The following is a 15,549-nucleotide window of genomic DNA, read 5'->3' as shown; positions in this document are numbered from 1 at the left end:
CCAATTCGAAGCCAGGAGCTTCTTCTGGGTTTCCCATGTGGGTGCAGGGGTCCAAGGCCTTGGGCCATCTTCTACTGCTTTCCCAGGCCATAGCAGAGAGCTGGATCAGAATTGGAGCAGCTGGGTCTTGAACCGGCACCCATATGGGATGCCGGCACTGCAGACAGCGGCTTTACCTGTTATGCCACGTCACCAGCCCTGGATTATTTTCTTGGGATAAATTTCTAGAAGTGGGATTAGTGGTGGTAATAATAATAGACAGAATTAAAAAGGAAGGAATGTCCAACATGGGAAGCAGTCCACACAGCAGACTCCTAGAATGACATTTTCTGTAAGTAACACTCTGACCTCAGGATCAACTCTTAAAGCTTCCTGGTCTGGCTGAAAGGCCTGGGAGAGTGTTTCAGGCATGGAAAGCCAAGACTCTGTGGCAGAAAATATCCTCCATGAAGGATCTCTGTGAGTGAGACCCCAGGGGTCATCAAAGAGGATATACTTTTCTCTGAAGGGAGGAGAGAACTTCCACTTTGCTTATGGTCTTGTCCAAGTACTGATGGAGTTTGTGGTCACAAAAGGCTTCCATAGCCTTGGCAGCTCTTGGCAAGAGCCTCGGGTGATCACTGATGTCATAAATAAGAATGTCAATTGTTAAATGAACAACTGAAGTCACTGTGCACTTACTCCCCATGTAGGACCTCTGTCCTTAATGAGTTGTACAATGAGAATTAACTGCAAAACTTGTTCTCAAACTGTGCTCTATATGTTGTGGGGAGGGGGGGAGGCTGCAAGCTGTTGAAATCTTTACTTAGTATAGAGTTGGTCTTCCGTATAAAAAGTTAAACTAAAAATGAACCATAATGAAGAATGGGACGGGAGAGGAAGTAGGAGGTGGGACAGGAGTCGGGGTGGGAGGGTGGGGAAAAGAAGCTCTATATGCCTAAAGCTGTACCTATGAAAACTGCATTCATTAAATAAAAACCTCAAAAAAAAAAAAAAAGAAGTAGGAATAGTGGGTCCAAGTATTTTTTTTCCTTATTGAGACAGCAAGAATCATTGCCTTAGCAGTAGAAGGGTCATTGAGTTTCACAGTATTGCAGCCACTGGGTAGTACCATGTAAAAATAATGATTTTGCTAATTGAATGAATATAAAAATGTCTCACACACATTGTTGGATGAGTCAAAGGAGCAGAGGGGTCCCCTCCTTGACACTGATTTCCTGAGCATACCCTGTGATGTAGCATACCCTGTGATGAGTCACAGCCGCCGTGTCTGAACAGGTGCCTCCAGATCACGTCTAGTTACTACCTAGACGCTGGAACACGCACGGCTGCTCAGTATGAGGGAGTCCTTCTCATTTCTGGTTTCAGATCTCAGCACTCATGCTTCTCTTGGGTGGCACCAGATGCTCGACTAGAACCCTGAGAAGAGGGGTTTGAGAAAAGTCATTTTTAGCTTTATAGCTCCCGTGAGCAGGAAGATACATGGAACGGGCTAGAAGCGGGTGCGGAGGGCCAGGTGACCACAAAGCACACAGCATCCCACAGAACCAGCGCAGCCTGAGCTGTTTGCTCAGATCCCCGCTGCAGGTGCAGGGCTCTGCTGCCCGCCTGACTGCCCCGTGCTGTTACAGACATCTGTGAGGTCTACACGATGGCAACACAGGCTGAGAAGCCAAAAAAAAAAAAAAAAAAAGCCACATTTAATGTGTGTCATTCTGATTTGTAATATAGCAGAACATTTTCCTGCTTATTTGTAGTTTTCTTTTGGCAGTTATTCTGTGCATTTACCAAATAAATCAGATTTTGTTGCCAATTTGTTTTATGCAATCAACGTATTAGCATCTTGCCATTTATATTACAATTATATTCTCTGACCTGTTGTCTGGAAATTTTTTTTCCTACTAATATTACTTTTTTGACATGTTGATTTTTTATTATTAAGTCTCTTATACTTTTCTATTTTTCCTTGGAAATAGTTTTTCCAGTACTTTCAGAGCATTGATAAATGCTCAGTTCTGCCTCTGCATATGCATTTCTGTCTTGGAATATAGAGCCATGCCATTTTTGTGACAGTTTAGTTGACTGTGACATGTACAGGACTCAAGTCATAGATGTGTAGCTAATTTTTTTTTTTTTTTTTTTTTTTTTTTTTTTTTTTTTAAGATTTTGTTTATTTGAGAGGTGGAGTTAGGGAGAGACAGAGAGAAAGGTCTTTAATCTGCTGGTTCACTCCCCAAATGGCCACAGTGGCCAGAGCTGGGCTGATCTGAAGCTAGGAACTAGGAGCTTCTTCCGGGTCTCCCACATGGTGGATAGGGGCCCAAACACTTTGGCCATCCTCCACTGTTTTCCCAGGCACATTAGCAGGGAGCTGGCTTGAAGAGGAGCAGCCGGGACACGAACCAGTGCCCATATGGGATGCTAGCCCTGCAGGAGGAGGCTCAGCCTACTGTGCCATAGCACCGGCCCAGCTTATTGGGGTTTTATGAGCTCAGAGTCATTCCTTGTAAAAAGTCAGTGTTTAATTCACTTTGCTAGGGTAATCGACTTGTTTTACTTCAGCCTTATGTAGCTGGGCTCCTTCCCAAAGACTCCCATTTGCCCTCCCCACAGATCCCACCCATGTGATGGGCCTGTACCCTGACCTGCTGCCCACAGACTACCGGAAGCAGTTGCAGTATCCTAACCCATTGCCTGTGCTCTCCGGGGCTGAATTGGAGAAGGCTCACCTGGCTCTGATTGACTACCTGACCCAGGTAGGCATGATACAGGGGTGTATGGAGGAGTTAACCTGGACGTTGTGGTACCTGTGACCCCACCGGCATTCCACAGGGGAGTGCTGTTAAAGTCTGCAGGAGGCAGTTTCTTTCTGCTGCTGCTTCCAACTTAATAGCATTGAGCTATTGGTCAAAGCCTGATACCAGAAACCACACTCAGTTCCTAGTAAATTCACACTAAGCTGTTAAACTGAAAAGGCTACATTTTAGTTGACAAAGTATGCTATTTTTTTTTTCATTAAAAAAAAAAATGTTTATTTCATCTACTTGAAAGGCAGAGTGACAAAGAAGTAGAAAGACAGAGACCATCTGCTGGTTTACCCCCCAGATGCCCACAATGGCCAGGGCTGGGCCAGGTTGAAGCCTTGAACTCCATCCAGGTCGCCCACATGGGTGGCAGGGGCCCAAGCAGCTGAGCCATCATCTGCCACCCCCCAGGACGTATCAGCGGGGCGCTGGATAGGAAGGAGAGGCTGGGTCTCAAAGCAGCACCCCAGTAAGGGATGTAGGCATCACAAGCTGAGGCTTAACCCACCCTACCACAAGGCTGCCTGGTTGTTTTTCAAACTTCTTTGTACCATACATGATTTGAGGAAAAATACTTGTAGAAAACTTTGAAAACACAAAAAATAGAAAAACACAGGAACACAAATCACCTGTAACTCTACCACCCAGAGCTAAGTAACTATTGTTCTAGTGTTGTCCTTTTGGGCTTTTTAAAATTTTTATTTACTTGAAAGGCAGAGAGTCAGTGACAGAGAGATCTTTGATTCACTGGTTTCCTCTCTGATGCCCATAACATGTGGAGTGGGGCCAGGCTGAAGCCAGGAGCCTGGAACTCCATCCTGGTCTCCCACGTGGGTGGCAGGGACCCAAGGGCTTGTGCTATCATCTCCTGCCTCCCTGGGTGTGCATCAGCAGGCACCTGCATTGGAAACAGAGACAGGACTCAAACCCACTCACTCTGGTACGGGCTGCAGGCGTTCTGAGCAGTATCTTAGCCACTGTGCCAAATTCCCATCCTCCCTTATAGGCTTTTTTATGTATTTGTGAATTAGCTTTTATATATTTATTGGCTTATTCATTGCAAACAGAGCTCAAACTATTGTTTTATAGCTTATTTGTTAAAAATTTAGCCCTGTACTGGCAAATCCCTTGTCAGTAAGTATTCTGATGTAACATGTTTGGGGTGGGGGGAGGTAGTTAGACTTTAAGCTTTTTCAGTGTAAGGAGTAGATAAGTGAGATGCTAAAGTCAGCGGCGAATTAAAGATCACCATTCACGCCTCTTAACCCCGGATTGCCGTCATGGCAGGGGATCCTTTCTTTCCTTTGCACCCATCCGCTGTGGGGGACCTTACTAAGATATTTTCTCTTTGGTGTTGTGCAGACCTTCATAAGGGGTCTCTGGGTGAGCACTGGAGACCTGGGAGTGGGCTGGCAGGGTTGTCGTGCTGCTGTGTCCACTCCCTGCATCAGGGCCGGTGGGTGCCCGCAGGTTGGTCAGGCCTGTGTTGGTGTTTTCCTGACACTGAGTCCCAGAGGTACCCAGCTGCGGCTGCCCACCTGCCAGAACACCCAGACTTGCCTCTGCCTGCACACCGCCCTCCTGTGCCAAGCAGACAAAGGTGCCTGGCCAGTGACGTGGTCGGCCACGTGCCTCGTGGATAGTAAGTACCCAGTGGATACTTGTTTTCCTTGTTACTGTTGCTGTGGCAGTTTGACAGTTTTGGTCCCTGACAGAAATCAGCTGCTGCTGTGAGATCAAGCTTGGTAGGCATGAGCTGATTTGGAGGTATTCAGAGTGACTCGGTAGCTCAGGTGACAAAGGAAGACTTGTTCATGGCCTTGACCCCCACATTTCTGGCCTTGGCAGAAACGGAGTCAATTGGTAAAGAAGCTGAATGATTCTGACCACCAGTCCAGCACCTCCCCACTCATGGAAGGCACGCCCACGATCAAGTCCAAGAAGAAGCTGCTGCAAATCATTGACACCACCCTGCTCAAGTGCTACCTGCATGTGAGCACCCTGAGCACTGTGGGAAATGCAAGGGAGGACAGCACTGGGGTGGGGGTGGGGGTTGCGCTGCCACCAGGAAGAACCAAGCTGTGATTCTGTGATGATGGGATCCACCCGGCTTCCCTGAAGCCTGTGAGGTTCTTGGAAGTTGGAGGTCGAGGTAGGAGCTGGACCCAGCAGATTCAGTGGGCTCTTCTGCTCTAGCTAGTGCTACAGGTCAGCAAGGACAGCATCGCTCCAAGAAAATTCTTGTCCCCTGCAGAACATTAGAGCCCCTCGTGTCCGAGGGCATGAGGCTCTGAGAGCCGCCGCCTGTTGTCCTGCAGAAGGGTTGCTTGCTGCCTCTTGCTTGTATTGCACCCCGGCTGCTCAGCCTGGAGCAGGCCTGGGCCAGGGAAGGGTGGGGCTCCCAGGGGGCCGTTCCCGCTGAGGTCCTGCTCCCCTGCAGACCAACGTGGCCCTGGTGGCGCCCTTGCTGCGCCTGGAGAACAACCACTGCCACATCGAGGAGAGCGAGCACGTGCTGAAGAAGGCCCACAAGTACAGCGAGCTGATAATCCTGTACGAGAAGAAGGGGCTGCACGAGAAAGGTGCCGCGGGCGGGGTGGGGCGGGGCGGGCCAGTCCTCTCCGGGCTGGGCATCTCGGGGAAGAAGCCCCTGACCTTGCTCCTGGGCTTCATGCCAGCTCTGCAGGTGCTCGTGGACCAGTCCAAGAAAGCCAACTCCCCGCTGAAAGGTCATGAGAGGACAGTACAGTACCTGCAGCATCTGGGTAAGGCCAGCTTTTCTAAAATGTATTTTTATTTATTGGAGAGGCAAGGGAGTGCCAGACAGAGCTACTTTCCTCTGGTTTACTCCCCAAATGCCTGCCGAGGATGGGCTGGACCAAAACCAGGAGCTTGGAAATCCCTCTGGATCTCCCAAGTGGGTGGCGGGAACCCAGCCACTTGAGCCATCACCTGCTGCCTCCCAGGGCATGCATGATCAGGAAGCTGGATCAAGATTCAAACACGGGCACTTAACCGCCAGGCCAAATGCCTGCCCTGAGGTCAGCTTCCTGTTCAGAGGAAGCTGATCTCCCTCCATTTCTGCTTCTGGCTGATGGGTGCCCTCCACCTGTGTTCCTCCAGTTAGCATGGGCGTCCCTCTCTGGTGGAACCATGACAGCCACTCTGCATGTAACCGCCCGGCAGAGCCAGCTGCCCGAGCGGCTATGGCTTGGACTTGCCTCCCCCGGCAGGATGGCCTTCAGTGCTGCTAAATCCTACCTCTTCCTCTAGGCACAGAAAACCTGCACCTGATTTTTTCCTACTCAATGTGGGTGCTGAGAGACTTCCCAGAAGATGGGCTGAAGGTAGGTGGGGGGAGTCCCTGGGATATATCTGAACCCAGTTGGTCCTGCTTTACTTGAAACAGTGGGAGACAGAGGAAGGATTCACGCAGTTTCTTGGAGTTTGGAAGGGTACCTGGGAAACGGGAAAACAGGGGCCCTGCGGCCTAGTGTGTCCCACACAGACTAGCTAGAGGTGCCTTCCGTGTGTCCGGCTGACCCATGCTGTGGCATGTGTGTGTGTGTATGTGTGTATGTATGTGTGTATGTGTGTGTGTGGTGAGATGAGCCTGGGTTGTTCTTACAGATATTTACTGAAGATCTCCCAGAGGTGGAGTCTCTGCCACGCGATCGGGTCCTCAGCTTCCTAGTAGAGAATTTTAAGGGTCTGGCTATTCCTTATCTGGTAAGCTGTTTTTGACTTGCCACTACAAAGCTTTAAACCAGGATCCAGGACTTCCGGGTTCATTGACCAGGCGGTTCAGACCTGGAGTCGGTGTTGTTTGGTGGATTGGTAGAAATGGAAGGCAGATGCTTTTTTTTTTTTTTTTTTTTAAGATTCATTTTTGTTTATTTGAAAGAGTAACAGAGAGAGGTAAAGACAGACAGAGAGAGAAAGATCTTCCATCCGCTGGTTCACTCCCCAAATGGCTGTAACAGCTGGAGCTGAGCTGATCCAAAGCCAGGAGTCTGGAGCTTCTTCCGGGTCTCCCACATGGGTACAGGTGCCCAAGCACTTGAGCCATCCTCTGCTATCTTCCCAGGCACATTAGCAGGGAGCTGTATCGGAAGTGGAGCAACCGGGACTTGAACCAGTGCCCATATGGGATGCCGGTGCTGCAAGCTTGGGCTTTAACCTGCTATATCACAGCACCAGCCCCGCAGGCTCCTAGTGAAGAAGATCCTAGGAGACCAAGCTGGAAATGTTACTTTTGTCAACACCTTCTAAGTCTAGGTCAGGTATAGGAGGAATAAAAGAATAATTTTTTTTCAAGATTTATTTATTTATTTCGAAGTCAGGGTTACACAGAGAGAGGAGAGGCAGAAAGAGAGAGAGAGAGAGATCTACCATCTGCTGGTTCACTCCCCAGTTGGCTGCCAAAGCCAGGAGCCAGGAGCTTCTTCCAGGTCTCCCATGCTGGTGCAGGGGCCCAAGGACTTCAGCATCTTCCACTGCTATCCCAGGCCATAGCAGAGAGCTGGATAGGAAGTGGAGCAGCCGGTCCTAGAACCGGCACCCATATGGGATGCCAGCACTGTAGGCTGGGGCTTTAATCCACTGCGCCACAGCGCTGGCCCCACTGCTCCTCTTCTAATCCAGCTCCCTGCTAATGCACCTGGGAAAGGAGTGGAAGATGGCCCAAGTACTTTATTTATTTATTTGAAAGGTAGTTCATAAGAGAGTTGCCTTGGGTCACTCCCCAAATGGCCATAATGACAGGGCTGTGCCAAGCCAAAGCCAGGAGCCTGGAACTCCATTCTAGTCTCCCACATGGGTACAGGGGTCTAAACCCTTGGGCCATCATCTGCTGCCTTCCCAGATGCATTAGCAGGGAGCTGGATCTGATCAGAAGCAGAGCAGTTGGGACTCAAATCCATGCTCCAGTATGAGGTGTCGGTGTTGCAGGCAGTGGCCAAACCCGCTGTACTACAACGTTAGCCCCTCGTGATGATTTGAGCGGAACTGTCGCTTGATCATCTCGGCAGTGATATTAGGGGCTAATCTGGGTGTGAGGGAGACGGAAGAGAGAGTACAAGGCGGATGCACCTCTCACCTCAGGAGCACATCATCCACGTGTGGGAGGAGACCGGCTCGCGGTTCCACAACTGCCTGATCCAGCTGTACTGTGAGAAGGTGCAAGGCCTGATGAAGGAGTATCTCCTGGCCTTCCCCGCAGGTACCGGTCGCGGTCAAGGCCGGCCCAGCCCAGCCGTGGGGAAGTCCCTTAGAGGAGCCGGGGAGCCGCGTGGCCCGAGCGCTGCTGGGCCCCTCTGCACGTCTCTGGGAGTCACCCCCCGCCCCCGGGGTGGGGAGGGCGGAAGGAGCAGCTCTGTCTGCGAGGTGGACAGCTGTGCCTGTGAGAAGCAGGTTTGCCTTCCAGGGTTTCTCTGCTCAGCTGCTTGCGTTATTTTTAACCCTGGGCTGATGCAGGCCTGTAAATTCAAAGAAGTTGCTGGAAGGTGCCGCAGCGGAGGCCTCTGGGATCCCGTGGTTGCACCATTGCTCCCCGCCCCCTTCCCCTTGAGGAGCCCACTTTGCTGCCCGGCAGCCCCACTTCACGATGGCCATGCTCCTACAGGCAAAACCCCGGTCCCTGCTGGGGAGGAGGAGGGGGAGCTGGGAGAGTACCGGCAGAAGCTCCTTATGTTCCTGGAGATCTCCAGCTACTACGACCCAGGGCGGCTCATCTGTGATTTCCCTTTCGATGGTGAGTGTCTGGCGTGGGGCCAGCAGCCAGTGAGCCGGGGGTGGGCCGGAGCTGCTAGCATTGCACCCCCGCCTCCCACAGGGAGCCTAGGCAAGCCGGGCATTCTGGGCCCTGCTCCCTGAAGACTCACTGTGGAACCGTGACTAAGAGAACTCCTTTTTTTTTTTTTCCTGGGTTTCTGGGTGTGAACCACATGCTAATTGATAGCCATCATGCAACCTGTTAATTGATTCAGAATGTGTTTTTGGCCAGGTTTGTTGCTAGCAGTTTTTGTAGCCTGGCATAATGTGTCTGAAAAAGACACATTGATGTGATGTACAGGCACCGGACAGGAGTGCCGTGTGGGTGGGCGGGAGATGGTTCTGCCCCTGGCTGTTGCGTGCTCCCACTCAAGGACAGGATGGAGTCCCTCCTCAAAAAGCCCCTCCCCGCTTTCCCACACTGAAGTGATTTTCTCCTTGGGAAAAAAGTCCAAGTGATGGCAGTAACACACACCTCCCTCTTCTCTTGCCTCGGCCCCCGTTGCTGTCCCCGCGGAGCGCCTGCCCTGTCTGCACACGGCGGGGATGGGTACTCAGGCGCCTCCCTCCCTAGGCCTGCTGGAGGAACGAGCTCTGCTGCTGGGGCGCATGGGGAAGCACGAGCAAGCTCTCTTCATCTACGTGCACGTCCTGAAGGACACCAAGATGGCTGAGGAGTAAGTTGGCCCTCGCCTCCCACCTCCCCAGAGCCTGCACAGAGGGCCCCGAGAGGTGAGCGGCAGGAGAGGCTAAGCAGGCCACTGCCTGCTCTGCCGTGGGACCAGGGATCCCTGGTGTTGGCTGTAATGAGCCTCGTGGGTGGCCTGTCCCCGTGCCTGCCCTCACCAGTTTCTCCCTTGCAGGTACTGCCACAAACACTATGACCAAAACAAAGATGGCAACAAAGATGTAAGTAGTGGCCCTGCCCAAGGAGCGGTGTGCCTGCCCCTGCCCCTGCCCCTGCCCCACACCTGGCCACCAGCAGCACCGGGTGTGTTGCTGCCTGAGCCAGGGCTGGATCGGAGTGCCGACTGGTGTGTGCATGAGGAGCCGACAGGTGACCCTACATCCTCACTTGCTCCTCTCTCTGTGTAACTCTGACTTTGAAATAAATAAATAAGTCTTTAAAAGAAAAGAGAGAGAGAGGTCTTCCATCTGTGCTGATCCAAAGCCAGGAGCCAGGAGCCTCTTCTGAGTCTCCCATGTGGGTGCAGGGGCCCAAGCACTTGGGCCATCTTCTGCTTTCCCAGGCCATAGCAGAGAGCTGGACTGGAAGTGGAGCAGCCAGGACTCGAACTGGTGCTCATATGGGATGCTGGCACTGCAGGCGATGACTTTACTTGCTACATCACAGTGCCAGCCCCATTACCAAGACTTTAAAAGGTGGAACTGATAGGTTTTCGTGCTCCCTGCCGCTGTCACTAGAGACTGACCATCTTTTTTGTTTTCCCCCATAAAGATTTGATTATTTATTTATTTATTTATTTGAAAGCTTGAGAGAGAGGGTGAATGAGAGAGACAGAGATCTTCCATGCACTGATTCACTTCCCAAATGGCTGCAACAGCCAGGGCTGGGCCAGGCTGAAGCCAGGAGCCAAGAACTCCATCCAGGTTTCCCACATTGGTGGCAGGGGCCCCAGTACTTGGGCCATCTTCTGCTACTGTCCCTAGAGCGTTAGCAGGGAGCTGGGTGGGAAGCGGAGCAGCCAGGACTTGCTGGTGTCACAAGCAACTGTTTACCCTGCTGTGCCACAATGCCAGTTCTGAGAGACTGGTGACCCTTAGGGGTGCCCGGTGCTGGGGGGCACTGGGAGGGCTGCTGCCAGCCTGACACCGTGGCTGTGTCTGTGTGAGACAGGTGTATCTCTCCCTGCTTCGGATGTACCTGTCGCCCCCCAGCATTCACTGCCTAGGGCCAATTAAGCTGGAGCTGCTGGAGCCACAGGCCAACCTCCAGGCTGCCCTGCAGGTCCTCGAGCTGCACCACAGCAAACTGGACACCACCAAGGTCAGAGGGTGTTTCGGGGGGATGGCGGTGTTTGTGGGGAACGCAAAGGAGAAGAGCAGGTGGGGACAGGGACTAAGGTCCCCAGCCTCACTCTGTTCCTGTCCCCAGGCCATCAACCTTCTGCCAGCAAACACTCAGATCAATGACATACGCATCTTTCTGGAAAAAGTCTTGGAAGAAAATGCACAAAAGAAACGGTTCAACCAAGTGCTCAAGAACCTTCTGCATGCAGAGTTCCTGAGGGTACGGCCCTTCCAGATGCCAGGGCAGGCTTCTTGTCTTTCAGTCTGAGACAGCTCGCACCTCTCCCATTCCAACCCAGGCGCGGCCTCATGTGTCCGCACAGCAGTGGCGGGCTTGATGCTGAGTAGCAAATGTGCAAGACGGCTGTGGGGGCTGAGCCCCCCAGTGCCAGCCTCAGCCCTCCGTGTCTGTGCCACACCGTGCAGCTTCTCCCCGTCTCTCTCTTCAGGTCCAGGAAGAGCGGATCCTACACCAGCAGGTGAAGTGCATCATCACCGAGGAGAAGGTGTGCATGGTGTGTAAGAAGAAGATTGGGAACAGGTGAGCCTCCTCCACACCAGTGCTCCGACGAGGGGCGGGCGGAGGGGTGGCCCGCGGAGAACACTCGGGATGGATTTCTGCCCTTTACCCGAGAGGGACAGCACAGCCACTGGCTGTCCTGACCACCCTTGGTCTGGGAGCCTTCAGAGAGCAAGCCGTGACGGCTGTGGGCGGTGGGCAGCCCTGAAGTGCGCGGCACGGGGCTGCCGAGTTCTTGCCCCCAGCGCGGTCTTCCTCTGGCAGCTGGAAGTTCTGATGCAGCCAGAGGGTGTGTGACACAGCTGCGTGCTGACAAGCCTCTGGAGCCAGGGCTGGGGAACGTCCGTCCCGTGGGCCGTATGAGACCCGTGAAATCATTTGGTCTGGCCCTGCTGAGGCCACCACAGGCAGGACTTGAATTCAGTACATCTATAGTGGATTAATCTTTTAAGTTGATTGTTTTATGTGGCCTGCGAATGATGTTACAACTATCCAAATGGCCCCACCCCTGGTCTAAAGGAAGAAAAAGATCTTTCCACCTGCTACTTTATGGCTTGAGTAAAACCCCAAGCCAGCCTTTTCTTTAGACAAACCTAACCTCGCTGTTCTTGGTTAGAATTAACTTGACACAAGTTTGTTTGTTTTAAAATTTATTTTTATTGGAGCCGGCGCCGTGGCTCACTTGGTTAACCCTCCACCTGTGGCACCAGCATCCCATATGGGCACCAGGTTCTAGTCCCAGTTGCTGCTCTTCCAGTCCAGCTCTCTGCTGTGGCCCGGGAGGACATTGGAGGATGGCCCAAGTGCTTGGGCCCTGCACCCGCATGGGAGACCAGGAAGAAGCACCTGGCTCCTGGCTTCAGATCGGTGCAGCGCCGGCCGTGGCGGCCATTTAGGGAGTGAACCAACGGAAGGAAGACCTTTCTCTCTGTCTCTCTTTCTCACTGTCTGTAACTCTACCTGTCAAATTCAAAAAAAAATCTTAAAAAAATTTTATTTTATTTATTTGCAAGGCAGTTAGAGAGAAAGAGAGAGAGAAAAGGACACAGAGAGACAGAGAGGTCTTCCATCCTCCAGTTCACTCCCCAAATGGCTGCAGTGGCTGGGGCTGGGCCAGGCAGAGGCTGGGAGCCAGGGCTTCTCCTGGTCTCCCACGTGGGTGCAGGGGCCCGAGCACTTGGGCCATCTTCTACTGCTTTCCTGGATCGGGAGTAGAACATCTGGGGACTCAAACCAGCACTTATATGGGATGCCAGCATCACAGGCCGTGGCTTTACCTTTCACACCACAGCGCCATCCCAACACGAGTTCTGATGAGTATTCGATCTCGTTCTGCCCGGGCTGAGCCCTGGGCTGTGACTGGCACCTCTGCTGTGTGTTGCCTTGGTTACTTAATAAGAAATACCCATGCACTCCACCTGTATGTCACTCACCCTCTGTTCTGTTATTAGGCAGAGCTGGTGGCTACAGTGACCCAGTGTTCTTGGGGCTTTAGGGGTGCTGCTTCCAGGATGGCTTCTGGGTAAGGGGCCTCTTCCAGGGACTGGCAGCAGCCCTCACCCCCACGCCGTTTCCTTCCCTGCAGTGCATTTGCGAGATACCCCAATGGAGTGGTCGTGCACTACTTCTGTTCTAAAGAGGTAAACCCAGCTGACACCTGAGCCCAGCATCCAGAGCATTCAGCAGATGGACAGCTCGGCTATCCCAGAGAGGCCACGAAGCGGCCAGCCTTAAGGAGCCGGGGGCTGCCACCAGCGGGAGTCTCCACGTTTGGACACGACTGGCTGCCTTGCGCCTGGAACGTCGCTGACTCATGGGCTGGCATTGCCAGCTTTTTAAATAGAAAGAGATTAGTTATACCTTATACCGTAATGTTGCAGGCAATGCCAGAGAATTTACCACCTGCTGGACAGGAGGAGGTGCACCGTCTTGCCTTTGCACACCTTCACCTGCGTAAGGAAACTTATTGCAAGTGTTCCCAACCACGGTGGCTCACTGAGGCTCTCTCTTCAGATGAGTGCGCAGCCTCAGGAGGCCTCGCTGCGGCCGCGCAGACCAGACAGGAGGCTGTGTGGCTCCTGAGGGGCGCGGCTGTCCCCCGTGTCCCCTCTGGTCTCCAGCTCCACTCACAGCTCCAGGCTTCAGTCTCTTCACACTATTTATTGTCTTCCTTTGCCTCTCCCCTCACTGCCATGCTTTTCTCCCACACTCCGGGTAACTCATATTTCAATGAGGTCAAGTGAGAAGCAAGAGGAAGTGTCAGTGTGTAGGAATACTTGGAGAACGGATCATCCAGTGTGTTGGAAACACCCTCTCTGGCCGGATGCTGTATGTGTGAGAGCTTAGGAGAGTGCCATTCTCTGTCTAGGAGAGGGCCTCGGGGTCTCCCCGCGGGGCCCAGCAGCTCCCGGCTCTGCAGTCTCTGGACAGACGACTGCAGAGGCACCTGCTCCCGCGTCAGCAGGCAGGTGGGTTGGGGCAGCGCCTGGGAGCTCAGTCCTCGTGCTCAGGCCGCCTTTCTCCCTCCAGCCGCTTCCTGTGCACCTGCCTTAGAGCTTGGCCCGGCTGTCATCGCCCAGCTTAGTTTCACAGGAGAGCAGACTGCTGCACACAGGGGACAGTCAGGTAGGGCTGACGGCGAGGGGCTGCTGCTGTGCTGGGGAGGTGTTCAGGGAGAAGAGAACTCGCGCCAGATCTCGAGAGTGCTTGGGGCAGAGTGCTGGGGCCTGGTGTCTTTGCAGACACTGGTGGCCCAATGTCTTCAGTGGTAGTGAGGGTGGGGGCTGTGCCTGTCCTCTGTCAGCTGCAGTCATACTGTGGTGACCCAGCTGCTGACGCTAAGGGGAGGTGCTCCTCCCTGGCGTGCTCCCTGTGCCGGCAGCACTGTTCACAGCGTTGGGGGTGGGGGTGCTCTGCTCAGGCCCATGAGGCTGGGCAGCACTCCCCAAGAGCCCTGCAGAACGGCGCGTGGAGAAGGAAGTCACACAGCGGCCACCCCCACCCACAAGGAGCGGCGCTGGCCCAGGCCCAGTCTGCCGGCTCAGGCTGTGCTTCTCGGGGCGGCCCCGCTTCCTGGTCTTGCTGTGCTGGCCCGTCCCTGCTGCGATCTGTGTTTGAAGCGCTAGAGTGCAGAACGCGTGTTTTCTTCTGTTCCGGTTTCATACGTGACCCCGCTTCCCACACGCCATTCTTTGTTCCCAAGACTCTCTGTCCTCCACAGAGAAGGCTGGAGACGGAGGCTGCCCTCAGAATAAAGAGCAAAGCAAGAAACCACGCCTATGGAGGTGTCTTTTGCTCCCCTCCCCGTGCGCTTTGATGCAGTAACCATGGATGGTAGTAAGTTAGCCAGGAACCGTGAAGAGTGGGGGATTAGTGGCTTAATCAGGGCAGCGCTTCTGTGGACCACAGCGGAGTTGGCAGCACGGAGAGGGACCCTGCTGTCGTCACTCACAGGCTGGGCATCTCCCCATCACGTCAGGCGATAACCCAGAGGGTCATGTGAGGGTATGGACCGGCTAGGACAGGGATGGATGAGGTACTGGGCAGGTGGCTTCTGGGAGAGAATGGCGCAGTCCAGAAAGCCTGTCATGTATTCAGGAGCTTGGCTCCCAACCCAGGCTCTGCCACCCTCAGCCCTGGGCCTTGGAATCCTGCAGTGTGGGTCCCTGGGCACCCCTGTCCATCACTCCTCACCTAGACAACCACACGCCCTGCCTTGGATCCCGGCCACCGGCAGTCACAGCACCTCTAGTTCTGGGAATTTCTGGTCTGAGCTTGCCCAGCTGGTTCATTGGAATCACCTCATTGGATGTTCCTTCAGCCTCCAGCTGCAGAGCTTGGGAAAGAGGGATGACTGGATGTTGGTTGCAGAACCGAAATGTGTCTCCCAACAGTTCACTTGCCCAGACATCCTTTCTGTGCCTGGAGACTGTCCCAGTGAACCACATAGTCCCCGGCCACGCAGTGGCCCCTGGCAAGGCCCCACCCCCTTCTAGTGGTCCCCGGGAGGACCGCACTAGTCTCAGTAGCTCCAGGGCCGGAAGTGCTGCTTTCTGCCCCCTCCTGCTTGTACAACCTGACCTTATCCCTGCCTGTGCCTCGAGTCACTCAGGTCTTTGCACTGATCCCGGCACAGGGCGCAGGCCGAAGCCACAGGGAGGCTGCAAAGTCCTCAGGCTATGGCTAGGCCCCGGTGCCATCGCCACCAGGTCTGCAAGCAGCAGGCCCTCTGTGTCTGGGGGATGAGCAGGGAGGCCACGAGAGGAAAGCACCTTCAAGTGCACGTGAAACCCTGAGCCGGAGCCGTGCACGTTTCTCCCTCGCAGGGCAGCTGGGGGGAGGCTTTTCTGACCTCTGGGGGAGCCTGGGCAGCAAAGGCCTCATTCAGCTGCCGTTCCCTGGGCCGGCTGTGAGGCACTGTCC

At 53.7% G+C, this 15,549-nt stretch overlaps 1 protein-coding gene across 3 annotated transcripts in view; it reads left to right on the top strand.

The window, feature by feature from the left end:
- VPS39 (VPS39 subunit of HOPS complex) overlaps positions 1 to 14,397 on the top strand; it is a 55,255-nt gene extending 40,858 nt beyond the window's left edge. For all 3 annotated transcript variants that reach the window (XM_008269136.4, XM_051822469.2, XM_070054052.1), the window contains 14 exons: positions 2,614 to 2,756; positions 4,653 to 4,796; positions 5,245 to 5,386; positions 5,483 to 5,569; positions 6,078 to 6,151; positions 6,435 to 6,533; positions 7,908 to 8,025; positions 8,428 to 8,556; positions 9,151 to 9,253; positions 9,440 to 9,485; positions 10,435 to 10,584; positions 10,693 to 10,827; positions 11,057 to 11,148; positions 12,713 to 14,397. In XM_008269136.4, coding sequence (XP_008267358.1) covers positions 2,614 to 2,756; positions 4,653 to 4,796; positions 5,245 to 5,386; positions 5,483 to 5,569; positions 6,078 to 6,151; positions 6,435 to 6,533; positions 7,908 to 8,025; positions 8,428 to 8,556; positions 9,151 to 9,253; positions 9,440 to 9,485; positions 10,435 to 10,584; positions 10,693 to 10,827; positions 11,057 to 11,148; positions 12,713 to 12,788 — 1,538 coding nt within the window. In that variant the 3' untranslated portion in view covers positions 12,789 to 14,397. The remainder of the gene's footprint in view (positions 1 to 2,613; positions 2,757 to 4,652; positions 4,797 to 5,244; positions 5,387 to 5,482; positions 5,570 to 6,077; positions 6,152 to 6,434; positions 6,534 to 7,907; positions 8,026 to 8,427; positions 8,557 to 9,150; positions 9,254 to 9,439; positions 9,486 to 10,434; positions 10,585 to 10,692; positions 10,828 to 11,056; positions 11,149 to 12,712) is intronic.
- The last annotated feature ends 1,152 nt before the right edge of the window (positions 14,398 to 15,549 follow it).

The sequence above is a fragment of the Oryctolagus cuniculus genome, chromosome 12, assembly GCF_964237555.1.
Source record: "Oryctolagus cuniculus chromosome 12, mOryCun1.1, whole genome shotgun sequence".
NCBI classification, from domain to species: Eukaryota; Metazoa; Chordata; class Mammalia; order Lagomorpha; family Leporidae; genus Oryctolagus; species Oryctolagus cuniculus.
Note: the sequence above shows the minus strand (reverse complement) of the source record. Positions and strands in the feature narration are given on the sequence as shown.